This window comes from Gracilinanus agilis, chromosome 3 (assembly GCF_016433145.1).
Source record: "Gracilinanus agilis isolate LMUSP501 chromosome 3, AgileGrace, whole genome shotgun sequence".
NCBI lineage: Eukaryota > Metazoa > Chordata > Mammalia > Didelphimorphia > Didelphidae > Gracilinanus > Gracilinanus agilis.
Window position 1 is genome coordinate 77,444,147 of NC_058132.1, and position 23,017 is coordinate 77,467,163.

The following is a 23,017-nucleotide window of genomic DNA, read 5'->3' on the forward strand; positions in this document are numbered from 1 at the left end:
TTGTGCTGGGTCTAGATTTAGGGGATCATGATGCACCCTCCCTCCACTGTGCATTGTTTGGCCACAGTCCCAGACATCCAGACAGACACACACACACACACACACACACACACACACACACACACACACACACCCAACATGCCCGCACATGAGTGGTACTGATTTTTTTCTTGTCCCTCATGGAAGAAAAGAAAGTATAAACACTAGTACAGTGTCACTTATATAAATACTGAGAGAATACTGACTTTGTATGTGGAGGCTTATTACTGTCGGGAGACAAGGGTAAGGAGCACTTGGCTTTGGTATCAGAGGACTTGACTTTGCTGACTGTAACCTTAGATAAGTTTCTGGATCTCTGGGAGCCTCCGCTTGATGAGGGATTCTAAGAAACTCTGATATGCTTTCTGAGGCTTCCAGGACAGCCTGGCTTGATTTTTCCTTCCCCTGCTGCACCTGCAAATCTCTGCTGACTCCAGAAGACAGTAAGACTGCAACAGCTGCTCTAGTAAGATAACTAATTTCTTTGAGACTCCATTTTCTCTGTGACCCAAATGTGAAAGGAATGTGTTTTGTAAACTTGCTGCTCATCCATTCTTAGTGAATGAAGGATGGCTCTTAAGTGACTCAGATATACCTGGATACCTCCTCAAGCTCACATGAAAGAGGGAGCAGGTTCCCTTCCAGTACAGACTGCCTATCATTCTGGTAACTATTCATTTAGCCATCATGACACTCACCACTTCCAAGAAAGAAAAAGAAAGATCTGGCACCTCTCTCCGCACAGAACTAAGTATGAGACCTAGAAGTATTTGGTGAATGGGATGTCTAGCTTGGAGGTGGTCCAGAATGTAGCTCTTTCTCAAACTGAACAAGTTGCTGAACAGGATATCTCATGTCTCTAATGATGAGGGACTGGAGAACTCAAAAGCCCTGAGGCTCCAGGATGCCCACCTGTTTGGTCAGATGAGGCCACTGACCAGGGCCATGAGTGCCAGGCACGCCTGTGGACTTACCCTGTATTTGTTCTCCCCGATCTGTTCCACCTGGAATCTTTTTGCACACTTGCACTGAGCCACCTGTCTTGTAACCTGTGATGAGAGGACAAGAAGGACAAGTGAGCACAGGCCAGCAACATGCCCTCTTTTAAGGTCAGTGGCACAGCCCCGCCTGCCTGCACAAGTGCCTGGGCAAATATCAAAGGCAGCCACAAAGCCTTTTTTCTGTTTCCTAGAGTCTCCCACAATAGGCCTAGATGTTGCCAAGGGGCAAAAGGAGGGCTGCATTGTAGCATTAAGTGGGGTCTGAACAGGGCCTGATCAGGCAAACCATGCCTATCAATTCTCTCCAGGGCAAAATTAAAGGCAGTGTGGTAGAGCAGAAATAACATTGGACTTTGAATCAAGAAAACCCTTGTAATGCAAGGTGGCTAACAGAAACTTTTTGCTTCTGTAATTTCTAATGGTCACAAAAAGTCAGTTAAACATCTTAGAATGTTCAGAAAGTCAGTTAGAACTTAAAGCTATAAATAGAGGCGAAGTTCCAACTGATGGGGCTTTTGCCTTCTGGCTTTCGCTGTGGCTGGAGGCTTTTGCTTTGGCCTAATTGCTTCGGTTTTGGCCTGTGCTTATTTTGTTTTGGGGAAATTTGGACCTCTCTCATTTCTCTGGACCTCTCCCTGATCTCCCATCTCCATCCTTCCCCTTCCCTGATTTCCTTTGGGTTTTGGTTGGAAGGGAAGGCTTGGTGATTGAACATAGTGGGTTTTAGTTTCTTTAGATAATTGGAGTATCCTCAAAGAAATTATCCCTAGGTTTGATAAAGACTTTATTTAAAAGGCAGCCAAATCTTCCTGACTGGGAGAGCCGGGCTCTCTCGGTCTAAACCTCTCCGCGACCCATCCCCCACCCTCACCCCTCTCCCTAGCAGCAATTAGAAAATCCTGAACCCCTCCCCCCTTCTGACTGACTTTGGTGTTAATAAATCCCCTTGTTACCTATTCAAACCCTGTGGTGAGTCATTGTGTCGAAAATTAGGACAAGGGCTCAAGAGGAAGGAATCATTTTCTTTTATTTCTTGAGACAACTGGGGCATCCATCTTGGCAGGAAATGCCCACCTTCAAGACTTCCTCCAGCATCAGTTTGACTGGCAGGGAGGGGCCCTCTCGACCCCTCCCTCAAGAGACTTTGAAACTAACAAGAGAAACCCAAGCCGAAAGCCAAGCCAGTTTCTTACTGGCCCTGGTTTCCTCCCTGTATCCTCTGTCTCAAGCCTCTGGGAATAAACCTGTTTGAGCTGCCCTCTCCTACATACCCCATTTCCCTTATCTCCTATATACCTTATCTTACCTTCTTTCCTCCTCCAATCACCTTATAATCCCCTATTCCCCTTTATCCTTCCTCACACCCACCTACTCAGTTTATTTACTTTCTTTTTTTATAACACCCTGAGGTCAATTCCTGCCTCTAATCACTTTCTATAACCACAGTGAGTAAATCATGTACTCTCTTCTTTTCCCTCTGTATGATGATCTGATGATGTGGCCAGTTTTTATTATCATCTCTTGGCAAATAATTCCCAGACCTGTATATCCATTTCTAATCTTTTGTCTGAGCTCTTGCCCCATGTAACCAGCTGCCTTTTGGACATCTGGAAATCCTAGAACAATCTCAAAGTACAGAAAGAATCCATTACCTTCCACTATCTTCCCCACAAATATTCCTATAAGCATTGAAGATACCCCACTTTTCTCAGTCCCCAAGGCTTATAATGTCAGTGGCATCATCAACTCTGCATTTTACCCTACATACCCAATCAGTTGTTCCTCCTCACCATTTCTATTCCCAAATACTTCTCACATGGCCAACGTGGAGTTCCAGTCCTCACTGCCTCTCATTTGAACTATTTCAATAATATCCTAATTAGTCTCTCTTCATTTTAATTTCTCCTCAGCATTGCTGCCACAGTGATTTTCTAGAGGCTCTCTATCATCTTTAGGATCTAGTGTCTGTTGGCATTTAAAGTCCTTCACAACCTAGCCTCTTCCTATCTTTTTTCATGACTACCCTTCTGATGTGGTCTGTAGTCTAGCCAAATTGGTCTGTTGGCTGGTCCTCCCCCATGATATTCCAGCTCTCCTCTCTGTGCAGATTCTGGCTGCTCCTCTCTCCTTACCTCAGTCTCTCACAATCACTGGCTTTCTTTGTGTATTGGCCTGACAGCCTGGGCCTTCCCCTATGTATACCCTTGAAGATAGATTTCCTCTAGGTACACTGTGTCCCCTCATGGAAACCTAGACCCTTGAGATTAGGGACCCTGTTGGCACCTTCTTTGCCTCCACAGTGCTTAGCTCAGTCTCTGGCACACAGTAAGTGCTCATTAAATGCTTGCTGATATACTGGTAGATACTGGTAGAATACTTTAGAAAGTCTTCAGTGCTATATAAACATTGGACATTATTATTACTTTCATTGTTGCTATTAACAGACTTCTATCCCACTACCAATCCAGTTGCTTATCGTTCCAGGATGTTTTAAGTTCCTTTAAAGTGTCATGTTTTGTCTTTATATAGCCATCATCCAACATAGCTCCTTGTATTCCAACAGGTACTTAATTAATGTGTATTGAATTGAACTGAATATCATGTGAGGAGGCTGGATCAGGACTTGCCTCAATTATTTTAATTATCTTGTATCCATGGTTGTTGATATACTACTTTCACTTTTAGATAGGGCCTTATGATTTATGCAGTTGTAGCAAGCTGATAGGTTGTGCCTGGTTTTCATTTCCCTGCTTATGTACAATCCAATGTATATACAGATGACTTGCCTAGAAGTGGTACTAAGTCATCATATGTGATGCTCAATGGCTCAGTATCTAGGGGGACCACTAAAGCCCTCTATTTTTGGTTATCAAACTAGAGCCAAGTTCTCCTGGGAGCATGATATCACTAAATAAGGAACCCCCTGAAGTTGGACTAATTCCACCTCTGCTGACAAGCATGAAATACTGTTGCTGACACAATCACTATCTGGAGGTTTAGAAGCCAGGGCTATAAACACAATGTAAGTAAAATGATTTTATACCTCATCTTCAATCTTGTCTGCATCTGTTGTTGGTCGGTAAGCGTCCTTGTTAGGATGAAGAGCTGCCACAAATTCATAGTAATCGATGTAGCCATCGCCATCTCGATCAAAAATATCAGCTACGGCAGTCATTTCTAACTTGGTGGTGGGGAACTCTGAATTGAAAAAGAAATCTCCTTGTGAAACTCCAATTAGGAAGGTTCTAGGAGGGTTGAGTTAGAGCAAGTTGCCTCCCCATTATGAAATACAAAACAATGTTATTTTAAAACATTTAACTTTGAATCCCTATTTTTATGAAGTGAGCTTTCTTATACTACTTCATAATGCTTTTGCTTTTGGTGGAATACCATAAGTTCCTGACCTCCAACATTACAAATATTTTTGGTTCTCAAATCATTTCCTTCCTTTGTCTAAGTTTTTTCTTCAAGAAAGAATGGTACTAAGCCAACATTTTGCTTGTTTGAAGCAAGTGGGAAAAACATTCACAGGTTTGTTTTAGAGTTGTGAAGACTCACTAGATGCTAGAATTCCATCAATGAACTCTTGCCGGGTAATTTTTCCATCTTGATCTTTATCGATACGTCGGAAGAAATCCATCACCCGGGACTTTTTGTGATTCATCCAGCGCATATACTTCTTTCTCCAGACATCAAAGTCGAAGTTTGCAAATTCCTTCAACTGGAAAAACATGACTAGGAATCAATATGACTTGAGAGTTTGGTTACAGGGAAAACTTGCCCCCAAGCAGACTGCAGCTTTTCAGACATTCAGTAAAGCCATGCAGGCCTTCCTGGGGTGTGGGAGAGAAGGGGCCACCAAAGTTTATAGTTGGATATGACCAAATTTTGAAAGGCATGACTTTGCTACTCTGCTTAAAGCCACAGTTACTCATACAAGCTGTGGTGTAGTAGAGTAGCAGGACAAAAGCCATAACTAAACAACTGCCAGAGAGGAAATGCAGCCTATGGGCATCAAAATAAAACAGGCAGAGGACGCTTGGCTTTTGCTCTAGGCTTTGAGTGAGCAGCACCTTTTCAGACATTAAGGAATAGGAGGACTTTATTTCAGAAAGGTTGCCCTCAATAAATCTCCAGCTATTTGGGTCAGCATGGATCCTATTGGGATCCACCCAAACAGAAGGATCCAAAGCAATGTGGGCTGCATTCTCCAACCTTCTCCAAATCATCCCCACAGGATGTCTGAGGTTGTTCTCTGGGGCTGAAGCATGAGAAGCCCAAAATGGCACTCAAGCATGTTGTTTTGAAATGGCACTAACAGAAACAAATTGCCAATGAAACTTTGGTTTTTTGGTCCTGAGACTGTGGGAAATGGCAAGCCTATGCAGGATGCAGGGCAGTTCTCAAACATTTTGACTGTTTTAACTCAAAATGCCCATAGTGCTTGAACCAACAAACAAAGAGCAATTCCATCCTCCACCCCATGGTTTTCCAAACTTCCAAACACTTTCAAAGTTGGAAAGAACAAAGGAAAACATATTATGCTAAAAGCTCAACTGACCTACAGTGGGGGAAAAGAAACAATACAAAAAAATCAAACAAAAAAACAGAAAACAAAACAAAAAAACCACTCACTTCTGGGCAGAGCTGCTTTGTTATGCATAAACAAAACAAACAAAAAAGATTATCAGTTTCTTACAAAGAATGAAGAGTACTTACTGCTAGGGTTCTACAGTGTGTGTGATGATACCTCAAAAAAGGTCTATTTCCCTAGCTTTAATGAGGATTCATCAGCTACTCAGTCACAGAAGTCACCTCTGTGATCCACAAGTGTCAATCTAGACACTTCTCAATCACATCCTCTTTCCCCTTTATTTTCCTGATTCTTAATTAGCACTTAGTGCCAAAGCAGTCAAGGTTACAGGCTTCATTCTCATAGGGATCAATACACTGTGCTCTATTCTGAAACCTTTAATTCATCTAGCTGCCTCACAAATCTTTGGTTACAAGGAGGTTTGGGTAAGACAATACAAAGTCTCTTGGATTAGTGGAAAAGCCCATTTTCCATGGACAATGGTTCAGTAAAGTTGTCCTTTTAGACAACTTTTTCCCATATCCCAAGAGCATTACCTCTTCCAATCTATCCAGCATGTCATTCAGTTTCCGCTGTCGTTCTAGGGCCAGGAGCCAGACCTGCTGCCAGCGGGCTGATAGCTGGTGGATCCGGGGGTTTTTTGCTTCAGATTGGGAAAGGAGTGGCATAGGAGGAGGAGCAGCCTGGCCCAAAGACTTCCCTAAAAAGAAAAATTACCACATGGGGTATTGAGGACAAATGGGATTTTTGTAAGCCAAGAAAGACAGACAGACAGACATTTACTGGAACAGAAATAATTTAGAAGCACATTATAAAGAGTCCTGATTATTATTATTATTAGTAATAATAATAATAAAAGCAAGGAGTTACAGGATAAAAAAAATCTTTAAATGCAGAAGCTATCTTATTCAGACAATGGCATCTGTTCTTCCTCCAGATCCCCAGGATTTCTCTTTTCCTATTTTAGTCTATCAAAGTTATGATCCACTTCTTTGGCCATAAGAAAATATCAATCCAAATAATGGATTTAAATAGATGCTGATATGTCCTAGAATTAAATCAATGTACATGGAATGTAGACAATTCAGCAGGACTTATTAGAGGATAAGACTTCAGGCTACAGAAAAAAATTTACTCATCTATTCTCCGAATGACATTTTAACTTAAGGAAGTGAATTAGAAATATTATTTGCCCTTATACTGGTCAGACATATTTTTAAAAAGGGAGACCAGAGGAAGCTTAGTACTTTCAAAAATGAAAAAACTAGGCTTCTCAGCAAAAGAGCACTTTTTTTAAAAGCAGGAAGCAGATTTTAGTCATTTGAAGAATACAAGAAGCTATGAACATACGGTTACTGCGAGATTTTTCAATGAAAGGTGCATGAGTTGGTTCTATAGCCTTCCTCTTATATGTCTTTGTAACACGGTCTACATCAGGCTGTTTACGAGTCATCTCTTCCATAAAGGCCTGTTAAGAACAAAGAACAAGAAAACCCACTATTATATTCCCAGGTCTAGATGGGATCCAGCTGTTTCTTGCTTACAAACATCAAACTGAGAGAGACATTAAGAGGGCCTGGCTGACTACATTAACTACAAGTATATTTCCAAAGGATGCTGCCTAGGTATTTTGTGTTCATGATCATCACTAATTGCATTTAATGCCAATAAACATATCGTCAATCACTAGATGCAATGAGGTATAATGGATGGTGGCTAGGCTTAGAAAAAGGAAGATCTGGGTTTGAATACTGAATCTGACACTAGCCATGGGACCATAGGCAAATCACCTATTATTCCTCTGTAAAATGGGTATAATTTTGCTTCACTTACCTTAAAGGGTTGTGAAGCTCAAATTTTATATATATAGGGGGCAGCTGGGTAGCTCAGTGGATTGAGAGCCAGGCCTAGAGACGGGAGGTTCTATGTTCAAATCTTGCCTCAGGACACTTCCCAGCTGTGTGACCCTGGGCAAGTCACTTGACCCCCATTGCCTACCCTTACCACTCTTCTGCCTTGGAGCCAATACTCAGTACTGACTCCAAGACGGAAGGTAAGGGTTTAAAAAAAAAATGTGTGTGTGTGTGTGTGTAGTGCACATGCGTGCCCCATTCTAATTTCTTCTGCAGGACATATCACTGTCATCTTAGTATACTTCTTAATGTCTATCAAATGGTTTTGCATAAAGTGGGCATTCTGTAAATATTTGTTGTATGAATGAAACCAAAAGGTACAGAGGAAAGCTTTGTTGGAACCATCTTGTCTCTTTAGAAAATACATTTTTTTGAGGACTGAGGCTCACATCTCAAGACCTCAATCTATAAGAAAAGCTGAGAGTGGAGAGAGGGAAGGAGGGAGGGTTGAAGGGAGGGAGGGAGGAAGGAAGGAAGGAAGAAAGGAAGGAAGGAAGGGAAAAAGAGACAGAGACAGAGTATATGTGCGAACTGAGGAGAATGGAAGTTGTTTGGAATAGCTGTTCTGGGCAATGTGGTAGGAAATGACAGGAAGAGCAGTGATGGAGCCTAGGCAAAGTGAAAGAGCCTGAATCATGTGGCCCTGGCCTTGCATGCACATATTTCTGTGGGGTTTCACTAGGCTCACTTGGTGGTACTTCCATGAACCATGTTTACCAAAAGTAGAGAGATAAGCTGCCAATCAAAAGTAGTATCAATGAATAATTCTCTGATCAAGTAAGCAAGGAAAAACACTTTAAGACAGTGAGTGAATGGCCCCAGTACCTGATGCTCAGTGATGAGGGATTTGACTCGGTCAATATTTTGTGGGGTTGGTTCTTGATCTCTCTGGATAAGTGTCGTCTCAGCCCACTGAATCCAAGCTAAAAGTTCTTCCAAGAGTTCAGCATTTGCAACGAGTTCTGAAAGGGCTGCTTCGAGACGCTGCTGGTGTTGTTTTGCCCATGTCAGAACCTGGAGAGAGAACAAGAGAGTTGGGGTGGGGGCCATAAGGAGAGGGGAAGAGGGAGTCAGAGGGACAGAGTGAGAAAGGAAAAGACAAGAGGTGGCAGACATAATAAGTCTTTATCTTCCAGATAGATCCCTTTAAGCCATGCCCTGTGTTCTACAGTCTCAAAGGCTGGAAGCCAAGTGACCTGCTCAAGGTCTTGGAGACACTGACTAGGTCTTCTACACCATAACGCCTTTGCTCAGGAAGAGGAACAGAAGGCAACATCAGCAGCATCACTCATGGCCTCCCCATGCAGAGGAATAAGGCCTGCTTAGTGGAAGCTTGCTTATACTTCTCCTTTTGTAGATTGGGGTGTATTATCAAGGAAATGGAGGTGTTGGCTAACAAGAGAAGATGCCTTTGTTGAGTCCCTGTTGAAGGGGCCACAGTAAGAACCAGGAAGAGCATCTTTTCCAGAGTCAGGATGCTTTCTATGCCACTGGGCTCTCCCTTTCCCTAAGAACTAGGAGTTCACCTCCTCAAATCGTGCACGGATAATGGTGATCCAGTGTTTGATGGTGGTGACACAATCTGGGTGGCACACTGCCAGGATATCTTCTCCCATTGCCACGGCAGCATTCACATCCACTCTCTTCTCCTCCACTTTCTTCATGAATTCCTAAATAGATGTTCCATGAGTTAATGTATGTATTTTCTTGGTGACTGCTAGCAGCCACAGTGATCATATTTAGAAGGGGGAAAACTTGTAGTCCATTTTCTTTTACTTTTACAGTTATTCAGAAACTTAAAATATTCTGTGGCAGCTTCAGTCTTTGTTTGCCCAGACCCATAAGTGTAGAAGTGGAGGGAAACACTAGAGTTCTTTGCACCTAAATAGGGCCTTTCTCTGAGTTGGGGACAGAGGTCTGGGAGTCACCATAGGCAAAAGAGGCCCCTTTCAGTTTCTCAAGCTGTGCTGATTTAATTGTCCCTTTTTCCACCTTGGTTTTTTAATTTTTAGATTTCTAAAACTTATAATCTTTGGCAAAGAGTAGTTTCAGGCACAAATAACACATAATGAACTACAAAATATGGCAGCTTCTAAGAAAAAAAAAGCAAACAAACTCTAAGGTCCAGCCATACTTAAAACATTCATATGGACAACATAAAATAACGGGAAAGCCAAAGTGGGAATTAACAGTTGTCCTCCTTAGACACACCAGCTTAAAATACTTGGCATCATACTATCCTTCAGGCTAGTAAGCAGCTCCTGGGAGACCAGAAGAGGCAAGTAACTTATAAAGGCTAGGACCTCCCCTTTCCCCCCCCAGGAATAATTAGCCTCACTCTCTGCAAAGGGCAATAAGAGATTATAAAAAGGAACAAGAAACTGTTTAGAGATAGTTCAGGGAAGCTGAATCATTGCCAGTCATCTCTTGTAGAATGGTCAGCTCTCATTCCCACTAGACGAGTCTGGGATTAGTCAAACTGGGCCTCATCCATTTCATGTACAGGATATGATGCTTCTGAGTAAAGAGTCTTTCGATCTCTGGGTGTAGGGTGGGTAGCCCCCATCGGCATGTCCTTAAAAACTTTACCCCACAGTGCCTTACCTTGTGTACATCAATGAGGGACTGCAAGGCTTCTGTATCATCAGGAAGTGCTCCCCGAAAGCGGAGGGTCTGCTCAGCTTCAGAAAGCCACTCCAACAACATGTGGACTGCATTTCGAAATTCTTCTGCCTAGAAAAAACAAGGACAGGTGAATGAATGAGACTTTTAAAGCAACTCAAGAGTCTGTGACCTGGGGTACACAGCAGGGAAAGGAGCCCAGGCCTCATACTGTTGTTATTGGGGGTTTTTTTTTTTAACCTATACTGGGCAAGTGGAAGTACGGAGAGGTAGCATGGTCCAGTGAAAAGAGTTAAGAATTGGAACGAGAGGTTCTGGGAGCAAATTCTGCCTTTGCATACACTATCTATAGGACTGCAAGAAAGTCACTTCATCTCTGTTGATAACCTATAATCACTCAGTGGGCTTTATAAGTAATAGAAATAACACCTCTTCATTTGGGGGTCCTCTAATACGAATGGTCAAGTTCTAGCCCTGTAGCATTTATCTGTTTCTCTAATTTAGAAAAGGGCAAGTGCCTGATGAGAACATTCAGAATATGAATTTCTGACTTTTGTTCTACTCAGAAGCAAGTCATGCTCATGCCCACTCCCACAAGATATGGGCAGTCTTCTCACACCTGCTTCAGGGCGTGTTCCAGCCGGGTTTGCTTGGACACGGAAAGCTTGCACACAGTATCCCAGCGGGTACTTAGCTCCTGTAGCTGGACCCGCACCCACGTAGTGTCATCTCGGCTGTTCTCAATCAGCTCTCGTCCTGACCGCTTCAGGACCTGTACAGTCCCTGTGCGCTTTCCCAGCTCTTTCTGGAAAACCTGCAAAGGGAAAGGGGTGCTCAATAGCCTCCACCACACTAGAAGCCTGGAAGGATACATAGGTCATATAGATCACCAACTTGGGCTCCATGAAGATTCTGGTATTTCAGAAACTAAGGCTGTCATGCAGTATAAAGTCAATTTGACTAGTGGCTGGGGACACAAAGACAAAAAAGTAGCAGTATATAATATATATGCAAATACTAAATATACACACTACAAAGTAACTTCATGAGGAAGAGAATACTAACAAATGGAGAATCAATCAGGGATGTAAAAAGTAATTTGGGAAATGTATAAAACTACATTTCCCGTGATCCAACATGGTCCAACTGATTTCCGTCTCCTACGTCTTGACACAGGGGAGAGCTTAAATCTCGTGGGTTAGGAGGGAGTGGTCTCTTTTGTGATTAGGCCATGGCCAGGAAACAGGAGACAGAATGGAGGCGGCGGCAGTTTTGAATGCTTACAAGCGCGTGGTCTAATGATTTTATCTATCAACATGGCTTTAATTAAAATACTAATTTATATATTTATACAAGCCTTTATCATTTTTAATATTAACAATTTGGCGAACCAGAAGGTCGAAATTCGAACTCTCAATTTTCTAGATAGCCTAAGAAGAAGCCATGTTGCTCTGGGACCCAGAGTCTCAGAAGCGACTTTTTTCCTTGCCCAGTCCTCTCCCGATTTTCCCCAGCCTAGAGGCTGTTTTATGGGGAAGAGAGACAATGGTTTTAATTGCCGCTGGGCTGCGAATTATTTTGCTCAATGCCCCGGGCCTGGTGACCCTTGCGGATGCTAAAACGCCAGAGAGCCCAGCCAGTTTCATCTTGCTGCTGATCTCCTGACTCCATTCCTACCGCTTCCCGACCGCAAGCCTGCCATCGTTCCAGTCCCTGTGACTTTCCTGGGAGGCTTTTCTTGCCTCTGGTGCTGCTGATCCTGCTAATTCCACTCCAGAACCCCGAGCCCCAACAGCGATGACCTGCCGCCTTTGCTGAGATCGAGACCTCCAGAGACTGCTTCAGCTCTGACGCAAACCATTTGGGTATATTCCCCTTTCTCCCTATTTCTAGCCTTCCACGTGTTTCTCTAAAGACCTAATTAGGCAACAACCCACACAGACTCTACACATGGGTAGTTTTCCTGAGCTTTTTTCCACTAACCCCGAGCCATGTGGACGACACCACGTGGACCTAGCAACTAGCGTTTACCCTTAATCGGCTGAACGGCCTATTCAGACTTTCTTGTGATTAAAAAACTGAACTCAGGGGAAGAACTTTGAACTTTTAGAAGAAAAAAAAAAACCTTAAACTCAGCAGAACTCAATCAAAAGAACCTTAAATTGAAATCAGGGGTGAACTTTTAAAACCTCGGAACTGAATGAGCTTTAATTCTGTTTTTAAAAAGACTGCATCTTACTGTATATTGTTAATTAGTTTTGTAAATTAATCTTGCTTATTTCGTTGATTTTCCTGTTGCACTGAATCATTTTAGGCTAATGAAGTTACTGCTTATGATGTTATTATATTTCCTATTTTACTTAAAGCTTACTGTATCAAAAACAATGCGGTTATATGTACCACCTATGAACATCTTATAGAGCACATGTCTTTAAAATTTACTCTGTCTTGGTAATTGCAAAGAACCTTGAAAGTTTCCATGCTTTGAATATTACCTTGTAATTTTACAAGAGATCTTTTTAACTTTTACTTTAAATCCTTAAGAATTGTTGTCTTAAAGGATAAAGCTTTTATATATTTTATTATAAGAATTATTGCCTTAAATGGGTAGAAGCATTCCTATCCAGGATTTTTTTTAAAACAGGAAGCCAAGGAGCTCCTGTATATTCTTATCTGAGGATGATTATACCAGAAGGTTTCTTTTTTAAATATCACATTTTTCTATGGAAGCAATAACAGCATTTGCCAAGGGTTAAAAGTTGTAACAAGTATATGATTTTAAACATCACTGTTTATTGTTTTAAAATGTGCTATTGGAAATAATGGTACTCTATTTGAATGTGCATTGTGAATCTGCTATTTTGTAAAACCCACTTTCTCTCACAGAAAGCCTCATTTTTGGGTAATAACCCTTCTAGTTCTAAGCTATATATATATATTTTTGATTTTTAAAACATTTTTTTTAATGAGAGCAATTGATTTTTCCCTTTTTATCATCTTGTACTGGAAGTACATATATAATCATTATTTATCCTTTTTCTAATTCTACAGCAAATACCTGAGCCTATAGGACTGTGATTTAAATGCCTCTCTGATTCCAGAAGGGAATATAAAAGCCATTAATAGTGCTAAAGAAAGCACATGGTCAGAGACTTGACTGACTAAAATCTGCTTGGAAATAGCAGTTCTATGCCAATACATTAGGGCTTGAAGTTGGGGTTTGAGTCCTGGAGTCCCAGTCTTTTCTAAAACTTTAGAGGACGTGGGTCCCCTCGACTTAGATTCCTAGAAAGCACCTAAGATTGGGTATTTATTTGGCTCACTTCCCTAAAAGCTGATGATAAGTCAGATCAGAGAGAGACATTTTCCTTAAGTCCTGGCCCTGGATGGGTAATTGCACACTGCGGAATTCACTTTAATTAGACCTTCATTCAAAGGTCTAAGTTTATTTTCCCTGGATTTTGCACATTTTACATTTCATTTCACAAGTTAATTTTTCATCTTTTTTCTTGAATTCTATTCTTTGTATTTTGTCATCCTCAGCTGACCTGAGGTACCCTTTTTCAGAAGAAAAGGTATGTTTAAGAATTACCTCACGGGGATATCTGTTAAGTTTTTTAAAATTCAATAATGTAAAAATATATGTATATTTATTTAACTCTTTTAGGAGTAATTTCACGGGGAATTATATAAAAATCTTAGAAGAAAATGTATGTTTTGTAATCTATAATGTAAGGTTTAAATTCTTTTGAGAATAATTTCAGGATAAGGATCTTGCCATCTCCCCAGAATCCAGATGACGAATTTGTTTTGGTGAAGACACCATGAAGATGTCTGAAAAGCCTTCACTGTACCATGAAGACCAAAAATTGAACTTTGGGGTGCAGTTGATTGAACTATGGGGAGTTGAAATTGAGTTGTATGTATTGTTTTAATTGTACACTGTTGTGCCAGTGGGGGACAGCCCCCCAAATTGGTTTTTTGTCAATGCGTCTAATTTTAACCATTTGTTCATCTATTTCTTTTATCCCCAAAATTCCTGAAAAATTTAGAAGTTGCTATTTTTACAGGTCCAGCGAAGAAAAAAGGACTAACCTTTTTTTTTGCCGGACCTCACGGGGAATTGTAAAAAGTAATTTGGGAAATGTATAAAACTACATTTCCCGTGATCCAACATGGTCCAACTGATTTCCGTCTCCTATGTCTTGACACAGGGGAGAGCTTAAATCTCGTGGGTTAGGAGGGAGTGGTCTCTTTTGCGATTAGGCCATGGCCAGGAAACAGGAGACAGAATGGAGGCGGCGGCAGTTTTGAATGCTTACAAGCGCGTGGTCTAATGATTTTATCTATCAACATGGCTTTAATTAAAATACTAATTTATATATTTATACAAGCCTTTATCATTTTTAATATTAACAGGGAAGAGGTGGTAGCTAGGTAGTGCTCTGAAGGAAGTTTAGACACTAGGAGATAGAGGTAAGGAGGAAGTGTATTCTAGTCAGTGGGTATGGCCTCTGAAAGAATATGGAGCATTGATGAATATATTTTAAAAACAGGCTTGTAAGACAGAAAAGTTGTTTCCTTCACTGAAGGAAAAAAAACTCATATCCTCCTCCTTCCTGGTTGTTTCTAGAGATGGGATTCCTTTAAGTGTCTCAGTCCTCTGAGTTCTTACATCAGTATTTTGGTTCATTCTGTGACTTAATCTTATCAAGTCAAAGGGCTATAGATATAGGGCATAAAATGGATTGTCTAAGTAAAGTTTACATAGCTAGAAATCCTGACAGAAACAAAGAACCATATTAGAAAAATCCAGAATAGCAGCAGTGGTTTGAGTTAGTACATCATAAAAATATCAACAGAAGAAAGAGGAGAAACACTGCTATTACCTCTTCAGCAAATTCAGAAGGCAAATAGTCTAAAGCTTGGGATCAGAGCATTATCTGGATCTGAATAGGGTGAAGCTCTCCTGGTTGGAGATGTTTCATTCCAATAAGGAAAATGGGCAGGAGAGGTATGGGAAAGATCAGAGTGCCTGTCATGCAGCATGGGCTATTTCTTCCTACCTTGTGAGCATCCATGAGGTTCATGACCAGGTCGAGATCACCATGGACAGGCTGGTCTTCGGCCAGCTGGGGTTCCACCTTGTATAGCCAGTCAACCAAGGCCTGCAGTGCATCCATGAATTGGCCTGAGAAGAGGAGGGCCTCTTCTAGCTTATGCTGCCTACAAAGTACATGTCAGAGCTTTAGAATGGCAGAGCTCCTGAGGGATTTATGGTAAAGAATGCTACCTACATTCAGAGGAAGAACTGCAGGAGAGGAAACATATAAGAAAAGCAACTGCTTGAACGCATGGGGTCGGGGTGGACATGATTGGGGATGTGGACTCGAAACTACCACACCAATGCAACCACCAACAATTTGGAAATAGGTCTTGATCAAGGACACATGACAAAACCAGTGGAAATGTGCGTCGGCCATGGGTGGGGGGAGAAGGGGGGAGAAGGGGAAAGTAGGAGCATGAATCATGTAACCATGTTAAAATTGATTATTAATAAATGTTTAAATTAAAAAAAAAAGAATGGCAGAGCTCCCTTTTGTAATTCATTCTGAAAGGGGATTGTTCTCTTAAAAAAATGTGAGTTCTAAATTTTCTCTCCCTCCACCTATTGAGAATTTTCTCTCCCTCCACTATATGAAGACCTGCAAAACATATTTCTATGTTAGCCAGGTTAAAAAAAAAAAAGGCAAGAAAAATAAAGTAAGGGAAAAAATGTTTTAATCTATACTCTGAGACTATCATTTCTGTCTGGAGGTAGAGAGCATTTTACATAAGTCCTTTGGAATTGTGGTAGACTCCACTGTATTTGTCAGAATTAAGTCCTGAAAGGGATAGTTCTAAAGAAATAGCCCCAACCACCTATTAGAAATACTGGAATGTGTGAACAAGGGTTATCTAGCTATTTGGGTAAAGGGGACTGGAATCTCCACAAAATGGAAGCACAGAGGTGGGCCTGGGTTCTTACAGGCTATGCCAGAGAAGCAAGCGCAAGCTCCAACAGGCCCTAATTGAGCTGTCACGGCTTAGAGTATTGGCTCTATCATTTGAGGAGGGGCCCGGGTCAGCTTGAAAACCCTCACTAAAGGGTGGCATAAGGAGATGAAATTTTTTGGTTACAATAGCTCAAAAAGCCATTTGCTTTTTGTCTGGAGAGGTTGCATTCTTCACTTATAGGAGAAAAATACAACACCAATTTTATGTCCTTAAAGTAAGCTCTAAGACAGCTTAATTGCTGCTCTAGCCAAACACGCTATAAAAGCACTAAATCTGCAGCAGTCACTTTTTATTATTTCTATTTTCTGAAATAATGGGACAGGCAGGGGAGTAAACCGTTTCACTAGTTCAGGGAATTCCTTCATGAAGAACCTCTTTCTACTCACATAGATCAGCATCTTCTCTGAAACCTACAGGCTCAAGAGTGTTGCTTGGCACAGTGGTATCAAATTCAGACCAACATAGGGGCCAACATAAGGAATCCCATGAGGCACACATTGACTTAGAAAACTACATATTTCCATTGTCTACATTCTAGGCTATTTTTATTTATTTTATTAGCTTTTCCCCAATTATGTTTTCTTTCTTTTTTTTTTTTTTAAACCCTTGTACTTCGGTGTATTGTGTCATAGGTGGAGGATTGGTAAGGGTGGGCAATGGGGGTCAAGTGACTTGCCCAGGGTCACACAGCTGGGAAGTGGCTGAGGCCGGGTTTGAACCTAGGACCTCCTGTCTCTAGGCCTGACTCTCACTCCACTGAGCTGCCCAGCTGCCCTTCCCAATTATGTTTTAAGTGGCTTAGGCCATACTTGGGAGTGCTGTTATGTGTCTGTATGGCCTATGGCACCAAGTGACTTGCCCAGGGTCATACAGGCAGCTAATGTTAGAGGGAGACCTGGAACCCAAATCTTCTTGGTTCCTAGGTCAGCTCTCATTCCACTCCATTAGGCCACACTGCTTCTGTAATAATGCAAAACAGCTAAAAACAGTGACTGCTAACTTATGTGGAAGAGTTTCCCCCACTCTCCTCAAAGTGCGGAGGGGCATGAAGTTTAACTTCAAATGAGACAATAAAATCTAACTGTGTGGTGGCTATTTTACAATACCCCCTGGGACAACTGAATTCTTTTTAGGTTATCACAGAATTCATGGCAGAATCGCAAGCCTAAGGCAGACTTATCTAAACCTTAATGAAGATGGGCAATGGGTCAAAGTGCTACAGAGAGTAAAGAGATGGGCCCTAATGCTATTTTTAGGGATATTTTCTTTGAAAACCAACATTAGGCACAGACCTAGAGGCCCATTTCTATGCTTACCGTTCCACAGACTTGCCGCACACGGTGTCCCATTTATCTCTGACTTCCCCCAGGCAGTTGTCAAGTTTCTGAGCATCATCGGGAAGTGAGGTCTTTTCTTTCAGGGCTCGACCAGTCCGAATGGTAGTATCATACACAGGCTGTTTGCCACCAAGTGTTTTCTGAAATTCCTGTGATTTTCAAGCAGAAAAGAAAAAGGCTATTTTAGATCAGAAATCTTAGATTTTAAGATTAGAATGGCTTAGAAAAAGAAATGTAGGAATTAAATTTATGGTTGGACTTGAGAATGTGGTTGCTGATTTAAAAATAATACAGCTCAAGTCAGAATGACTTTTTAGCAGATTTATTTACAAAAAGAGAGGAAGAATGAAAGCAGGGAAATGTGAAAGAGGGTAGAATAAGATATCTAAGCTAACACACTATAAATACTCACTCTGGCCCCTGGGTCAACCCAGGCAGGGCTAATTAGCCCTTAGCCAGAGGGCCTGGTGATGAATATAACAAGGGATAAGGGTTCCCACCCAAGCGGCCTCCTCCAAGACAGGAGGCCTCTCCGGAAACTAATCTCTCCAGAAAGGAGTCAGCTTTTCACTCACCCAAGTCATAGCTCCATATTGCAGTCCCAGTCCAAGATCCATCAAAAGCTCAAAGACCTCAAAAAAGCTTCCTCACAGGAAGTTTAGGCCCTTTTTAAAGACCTTTTTTTAGGTCCCTTCCTGTCCCTTCCTCCACTTTATGGGGACCAATTGCAGTCTTTAAATTTGTTTAACACTGCCCAGGGGGGCAGTCAGTCACTTCTGGAGGTGTTACCCACTTTAGTAAGTGGTTTGTGAACCTACCCTACATAATGTTAAGTAGGGGTATCTTACTTTTGGTTGATTAAATTTAAAAGTAGGCAAAGGGAGAGTCAATCCCATCTTTACAGTAAGAAAGGCACAGACAGACAGAGTTTTCTGCCACATCAATGGACAAAGCATGAAAATGACAGTGCCTTCTGTCGACTTTGTAGTGAGGGAACTTTTCAAAGCTGCTTGCAGCAGTCAAGAAAGCAGAGTCCAAAAGATACCACAGTCACAACAATGAAGTCAATGTAGACAATATGGCAAGGCAGAAGTAGTCAGGGCACATGCTGGCCCTACCCTAGTGAAGTTTAAAGTCTTTCTCCTGATCAGGGAACTACAACACTGGAGTGTGGGCTGCACCACTAGTCATAAGCACATCACTAGGCAATCTTGCTTAACTATTCCTAGGCAGTGCTTAACTATTTAACTATTCCTAGAGAAAATTATCTAGGGAATTAGTTAGGGAGGCATTTGTTGTGTTGAGACAAAATGTACCCCCTCAAATACACTTAAAATTTGCTATCCACAGCCTCCTTGCTCACCCCCAACTTAGAATCAATACTAAGTATCAGTTCCAAGGCAGAAGAGTGGTAAGAACTGAGCAATGGAAGTTAAGTGACTTGCCCGGGGTCATGCAGGTAGGGAGTGTCTGAGGGTAGATTAGAACCCAGAACCTTTCGACCCCAAGCCTGGTGCTTCATTCACTAAGTCATCTAGCTGCCTTTTGTTGTTGTCTAGGGCAGCACAAGATGAAGACCAACTCATATATACACTGGTGACTTATTCCTTGTAATCATAGAATCAAGAAATCATGGAATTTAAAGAGCCTTTACCCTAATACCTATCCAAACACATTCCTAACAAAGTGTCATACAGATTCTGCTTGAAAACTTTTACTGATAGAGCATTTCATTACCTTATGAGTCAGCACACTATACTTTAGGGGAGCACTGAATTGGCTACCAGACCTGGAATCAGGAAGACCTGAGTTTAAATCCAGTCTCAGATACTTATTAGTTGAGTAATCCTAGGCAAGCTTTTTAAAATTTTTATTTCCCTCAGTTTTCTCATCTACAAAGTGGGGATAATATTACCACCCACCTCCCAGGCTTGTTGATAGATCAAATAAGATTTGTAAAATGCCTTATAAACCTTAAAGTGTGATGTAAATGCTAATCACCATCATCATCCTGGATCGCTTGGTGTTAGGAAGTTGAATTCAAAGTTTGCCTCTCTGATTTCTTGGTCATTTCTGTTATGTCTAACTGTTTTTGACCTTTTTGGAGGTTCTTTGTGAAGCCACTGGAGTGGTTTGCCATTTTCTTTTCCAGCTCTCTTAAGAGATGAGAAAAATTGTGCAGACAGGGTTAAGTGGCTCACCCAGGGTTGAAAAGCTAATAAGTGTGTGAGGCCAGATTTGAATTCAGGAAGATGAGTCTTCCTGACTCCAGGACCCAGTGCTCTATCCTCTGAAATCACTTCAGATTTCCCCTTTGCACTCCTTTTGTTGATAGCCAATATAAACAGTATGTAAAAAAAAAAAAATCATTTCACAGGACTGCCCTATAACTATAACCTGCTCCTTTCAATTGTCTCTTCACCAGAATTTTTAGTCAGTCTTGGAATAACACAGTTTCCAGTCCCTTCACCATCCTGGGGACCTTCCTCTGGACACATTGTAGCTCACCAATCTCTTTTCTACACTGTGATGGTCAGAGTTAAATCCAATACTCCAGATGTGGTCTGACACAGACAAAAGGATTCCTGTTGTGGACATGAGATTTCTGTTCCTATGGCCTTATGCCATGTTAGGTCTTTATTTTGGCTGCCACAGTGCTGGTTACTGATGAAACTGTCCTGCCATTCACTAAACTTGCCAGGTATTTTACATGAAATATTGTTTTGTGAGGCTTTCTCACTGTGGGTTTTCTGAAACCAAGGATTTTACAAAGGTCCTTACTGGATTCCCGGGCTTGATTTGGCCCATTTCTTATTTTGTGGGTACTATCCCAGTACTGTTGTTTTTCTCTTATGCTAGCTATTCAATCTAACTTCAGGTTATCTACAAACCTGATAAGTCCAAGCTATCTATGCCACTGACTAAGTCACCATAAAATGTGTGGGCAGAACAGTCAAGGGCAGATTCCTAGGGTTTTCCACTACTTCCAAACTAATGGACCCAGTAATTGTCACTTGGATTCTAATAACTCAATCAGCTCAAAATGTACCTAATCATATGCAAACATCTTTGCATGACTTAAAGACAGTATGAGAGACTTTGTCACTCACTTGGCTGAAACTGGGTAGAATTCTCTTATCCAAGACACAAAACCTAGCAACTGATGTCTGGCAGAAGCTGCTCTTGCAGAAGTCATGTTGAATTGGCACTTAGGTCAGTGTGAGAAGTTTAAATGAATTCAGAGAACTATAGGACATCCAAGATGGAAAAAGCCTGAGAAGTCAAGAGTCCAACCTACCATGGAAAGAAATCCTTTTCCAGTCTTTCTCACTAAAAGTTCATTGTTAGATCTTTCTTTACTGTAAACTTATAAATCTGCTACCTTTCCCTTTTGTACTCTCTTAGAGAATTAACTCTGCCCTCTTGGGCCAAGTGACTCAAATCTCACCATGCCTTTTCCATGTCACAGCCCTCCAAAGTACAGGAAGATAGTACATATCTTCTCTCTTGTGGTTTTTTCTTTCCCTGGACCTATAACAGACTTCTGTTGTTAGGGTCTTAAGTCCTTCATTACCCTGGTTGGCTTCCTTTGAAGGGACTTCAGTTTATTATTGTTTTCCTTAAATGTGGGCCCAGAACTGGAAGTAGTTCTTTTGATATGGTTGGTCAGGATGGCATATGCAGTGGAACTACCCTCTTCCTCATTAGAGACATTATACTTCTCACAATACAGTTTAAAAATCTCATCACCTTTTTATGATGACTCTACCATGTTATTGGCTTGAGGTCCACTAAAATCAAGATCTTTTTCATATGAAAAACTCTAAGGCTAGACCGAGTTAGTGGAAAAGAACATGACACTCCTCTGGTTGGAGGGAATTAGACCAAAAGGTTAATTTCCAGCATCCCACTTCTCTCTAGATTTTGTAAAGGAAACTGAATTTATTTTTATTGATATATTTTAAAATTCTATTACACCACAGCTATTTACCAGTCTATTTTCCATCAACCCTGAACCTTTCCTTGTAACAAAGAAAAATAGGAAAAATCAACATATAAAACAATTGCATCTATCAGGACAAGGGAAGAATGTTCTCTATTCCTAGGGACCTAGATTGGTTACAGAATTAAGTGAAGTCTGTCTTCTTTTAGTGTTGTTTTCACTTACCAACTTCCTTCAAAAAGGGTCATATTTTTTCCAAGCCATGATCTCTGAAGGTTTTTATATTAGTGATTGACCTGTGATCAATTAACTGCCTTACCTTGTGCCTGGACAGCTGAAGCTTAATTTTGTCTGGATCATTGGATATTTCCAATTCTGAGTCCAGGTGATTCTCTGCATCTTCTAGCCAGTCAATCAGTTTTTTCCAAGCTTCATGGAACTGGAATTATAAGATAAAAAAATTGGCATGTTAGAGTATAAGGTTTGATCCTATGATGCTGGTTTATAATTGATATTGTTTGAGAATTAAAAAAAAAACTTCTTACCTGTTTAGCTCGTTTTCTGGCATCATCCAAGGATCGACCCCTTTCAACAGACCTCTGGACCACCTTTTCCCATCGAGACTGAACACTAACCAATAAATTTTTGATCAGGACAACATCTTGCTTTTGACTGAGAAACTTCAATTGATTTCCAGTCTGATCCAATTCAATAATGTGGTCCCGGTGGGCATTTACTTCATTGGCAAAAACCTGAAAAAGAACACTGTTCTTCAAATCTTAGAAGACAAAAAGTGTTGGATTCAAGAGTAAAAAAATTAAGATCAAATTCTACTCTTGTAACTTACTTGCCAGGTCATCTTAGTCAAGTTTCTGAATTGCTATCAAGACCTATAATGTCTGCTTTACAGGGTTTTTTATAAATGTAAAGTACCAAATAATTGTGAGTTGTAACTCTATTACTTTAAAGAATGAGACAGAATAACCACTGCTATTCCCAGAATAAGGAGCCCTTTTCATGCACACCTTTACAAAGGAAGCCAAAGTTATCATATCTTATTGATACCTTGTGTTCATCTATTTGCAAGAGGATGGTATTTAGGATAAGGCTGGGTGGAGGTGCAATGTTCAAACTCTGCTCTGCTAGTGTTAGCCAGTTGATAAACTCCTGCAGGGAATTCTGGAATTCTGTTGCCAGGTTGAGTACTTCTTCCAGCTTTGACTGAATTTTAATGACACAAAGAGAAAGTAGGAGTTTAGGGATTATGGATTCGAAGATAAAAACTTCATTGTATACAAGATGAAATAACCTCTAGAAGGGGAACCTCATTAAGACAACCACTGAACATGACTTGTTTGTCAATAAGGGTGGATTTCAATGCTAGTAGCTGAATTGGAACAAAGGGACAAGAAATGTGAACACAGAGGAAAAGCCTTCAACTGGCAGGAGGGAAGGAAAGCATTCAATAAATGGAAAGGAATAAATGGAATGGGAAGTAACAGCTGCAGGAT

The 23,017-nt window shown here is 41.1% G+C and overlaps 1 protein-coding gene across 1 annotated transcript in view; it reads right to left on the minus strand.

Annotated features, from left to right (window-relative positions):
* MACF1 (microtubule actin crosslinking factor 1) overlaps nt 1-23,017 on the minus strand; it is a 422,428-nt gene that overhangs the window by 16,483 nt on the left and 382,928 nt on the right. The window contains exons 76-89 of the mRNA XM_044668040.1: nt 22,572-22,727; nt 22,052-22,258; nt 21,826-21,945; nt 17,543-17,712; nt 15,236-15,395; nt 10,789-10,983; nt 10,152-10,280; nt 9,074-9,217; nt 8,373-8,561; nt 6,985-7,102; nt 6,171-6,334; nt 4,599-4,761; nt 4,084-4,238; nt 1,014-1,088 (exon numbers count right to left, since the gene is read on the minus strand). Coding sequence (XP_044523975.1) covers nt 1,014-1,088; nt 4,084-4,238; nt 4,599-4,761; nt 6,171-6,334; nt 6,985-7,102; nt 8,373-8,561; nt 9,074-9,217; nt 10,152-10,280; nt 10,789-10,983; nt 15,236-15,395; nt 17,543-17,712; nt 21,826-21,945; nt 22,052-22,258; nt 22,572-22,727 — 2,145 coding nt within the window. The remainder of the gene's footprint in view (nt 1-1,013; nt 1,089-4,083; nt 4,239-4,598; nt 4,762-6,170; nt 6,335-6,984; nt 7,103-8,372; nt 8,562-9,073; nt 9,218-10,151; nt 10,281-10,788; nt 10,984-15,235; nt 15,396-17,542; nt 17,713-21,825; nt 21,946-22,051; nt 22,259-22,571; nt 22,728-23,017) is intronic.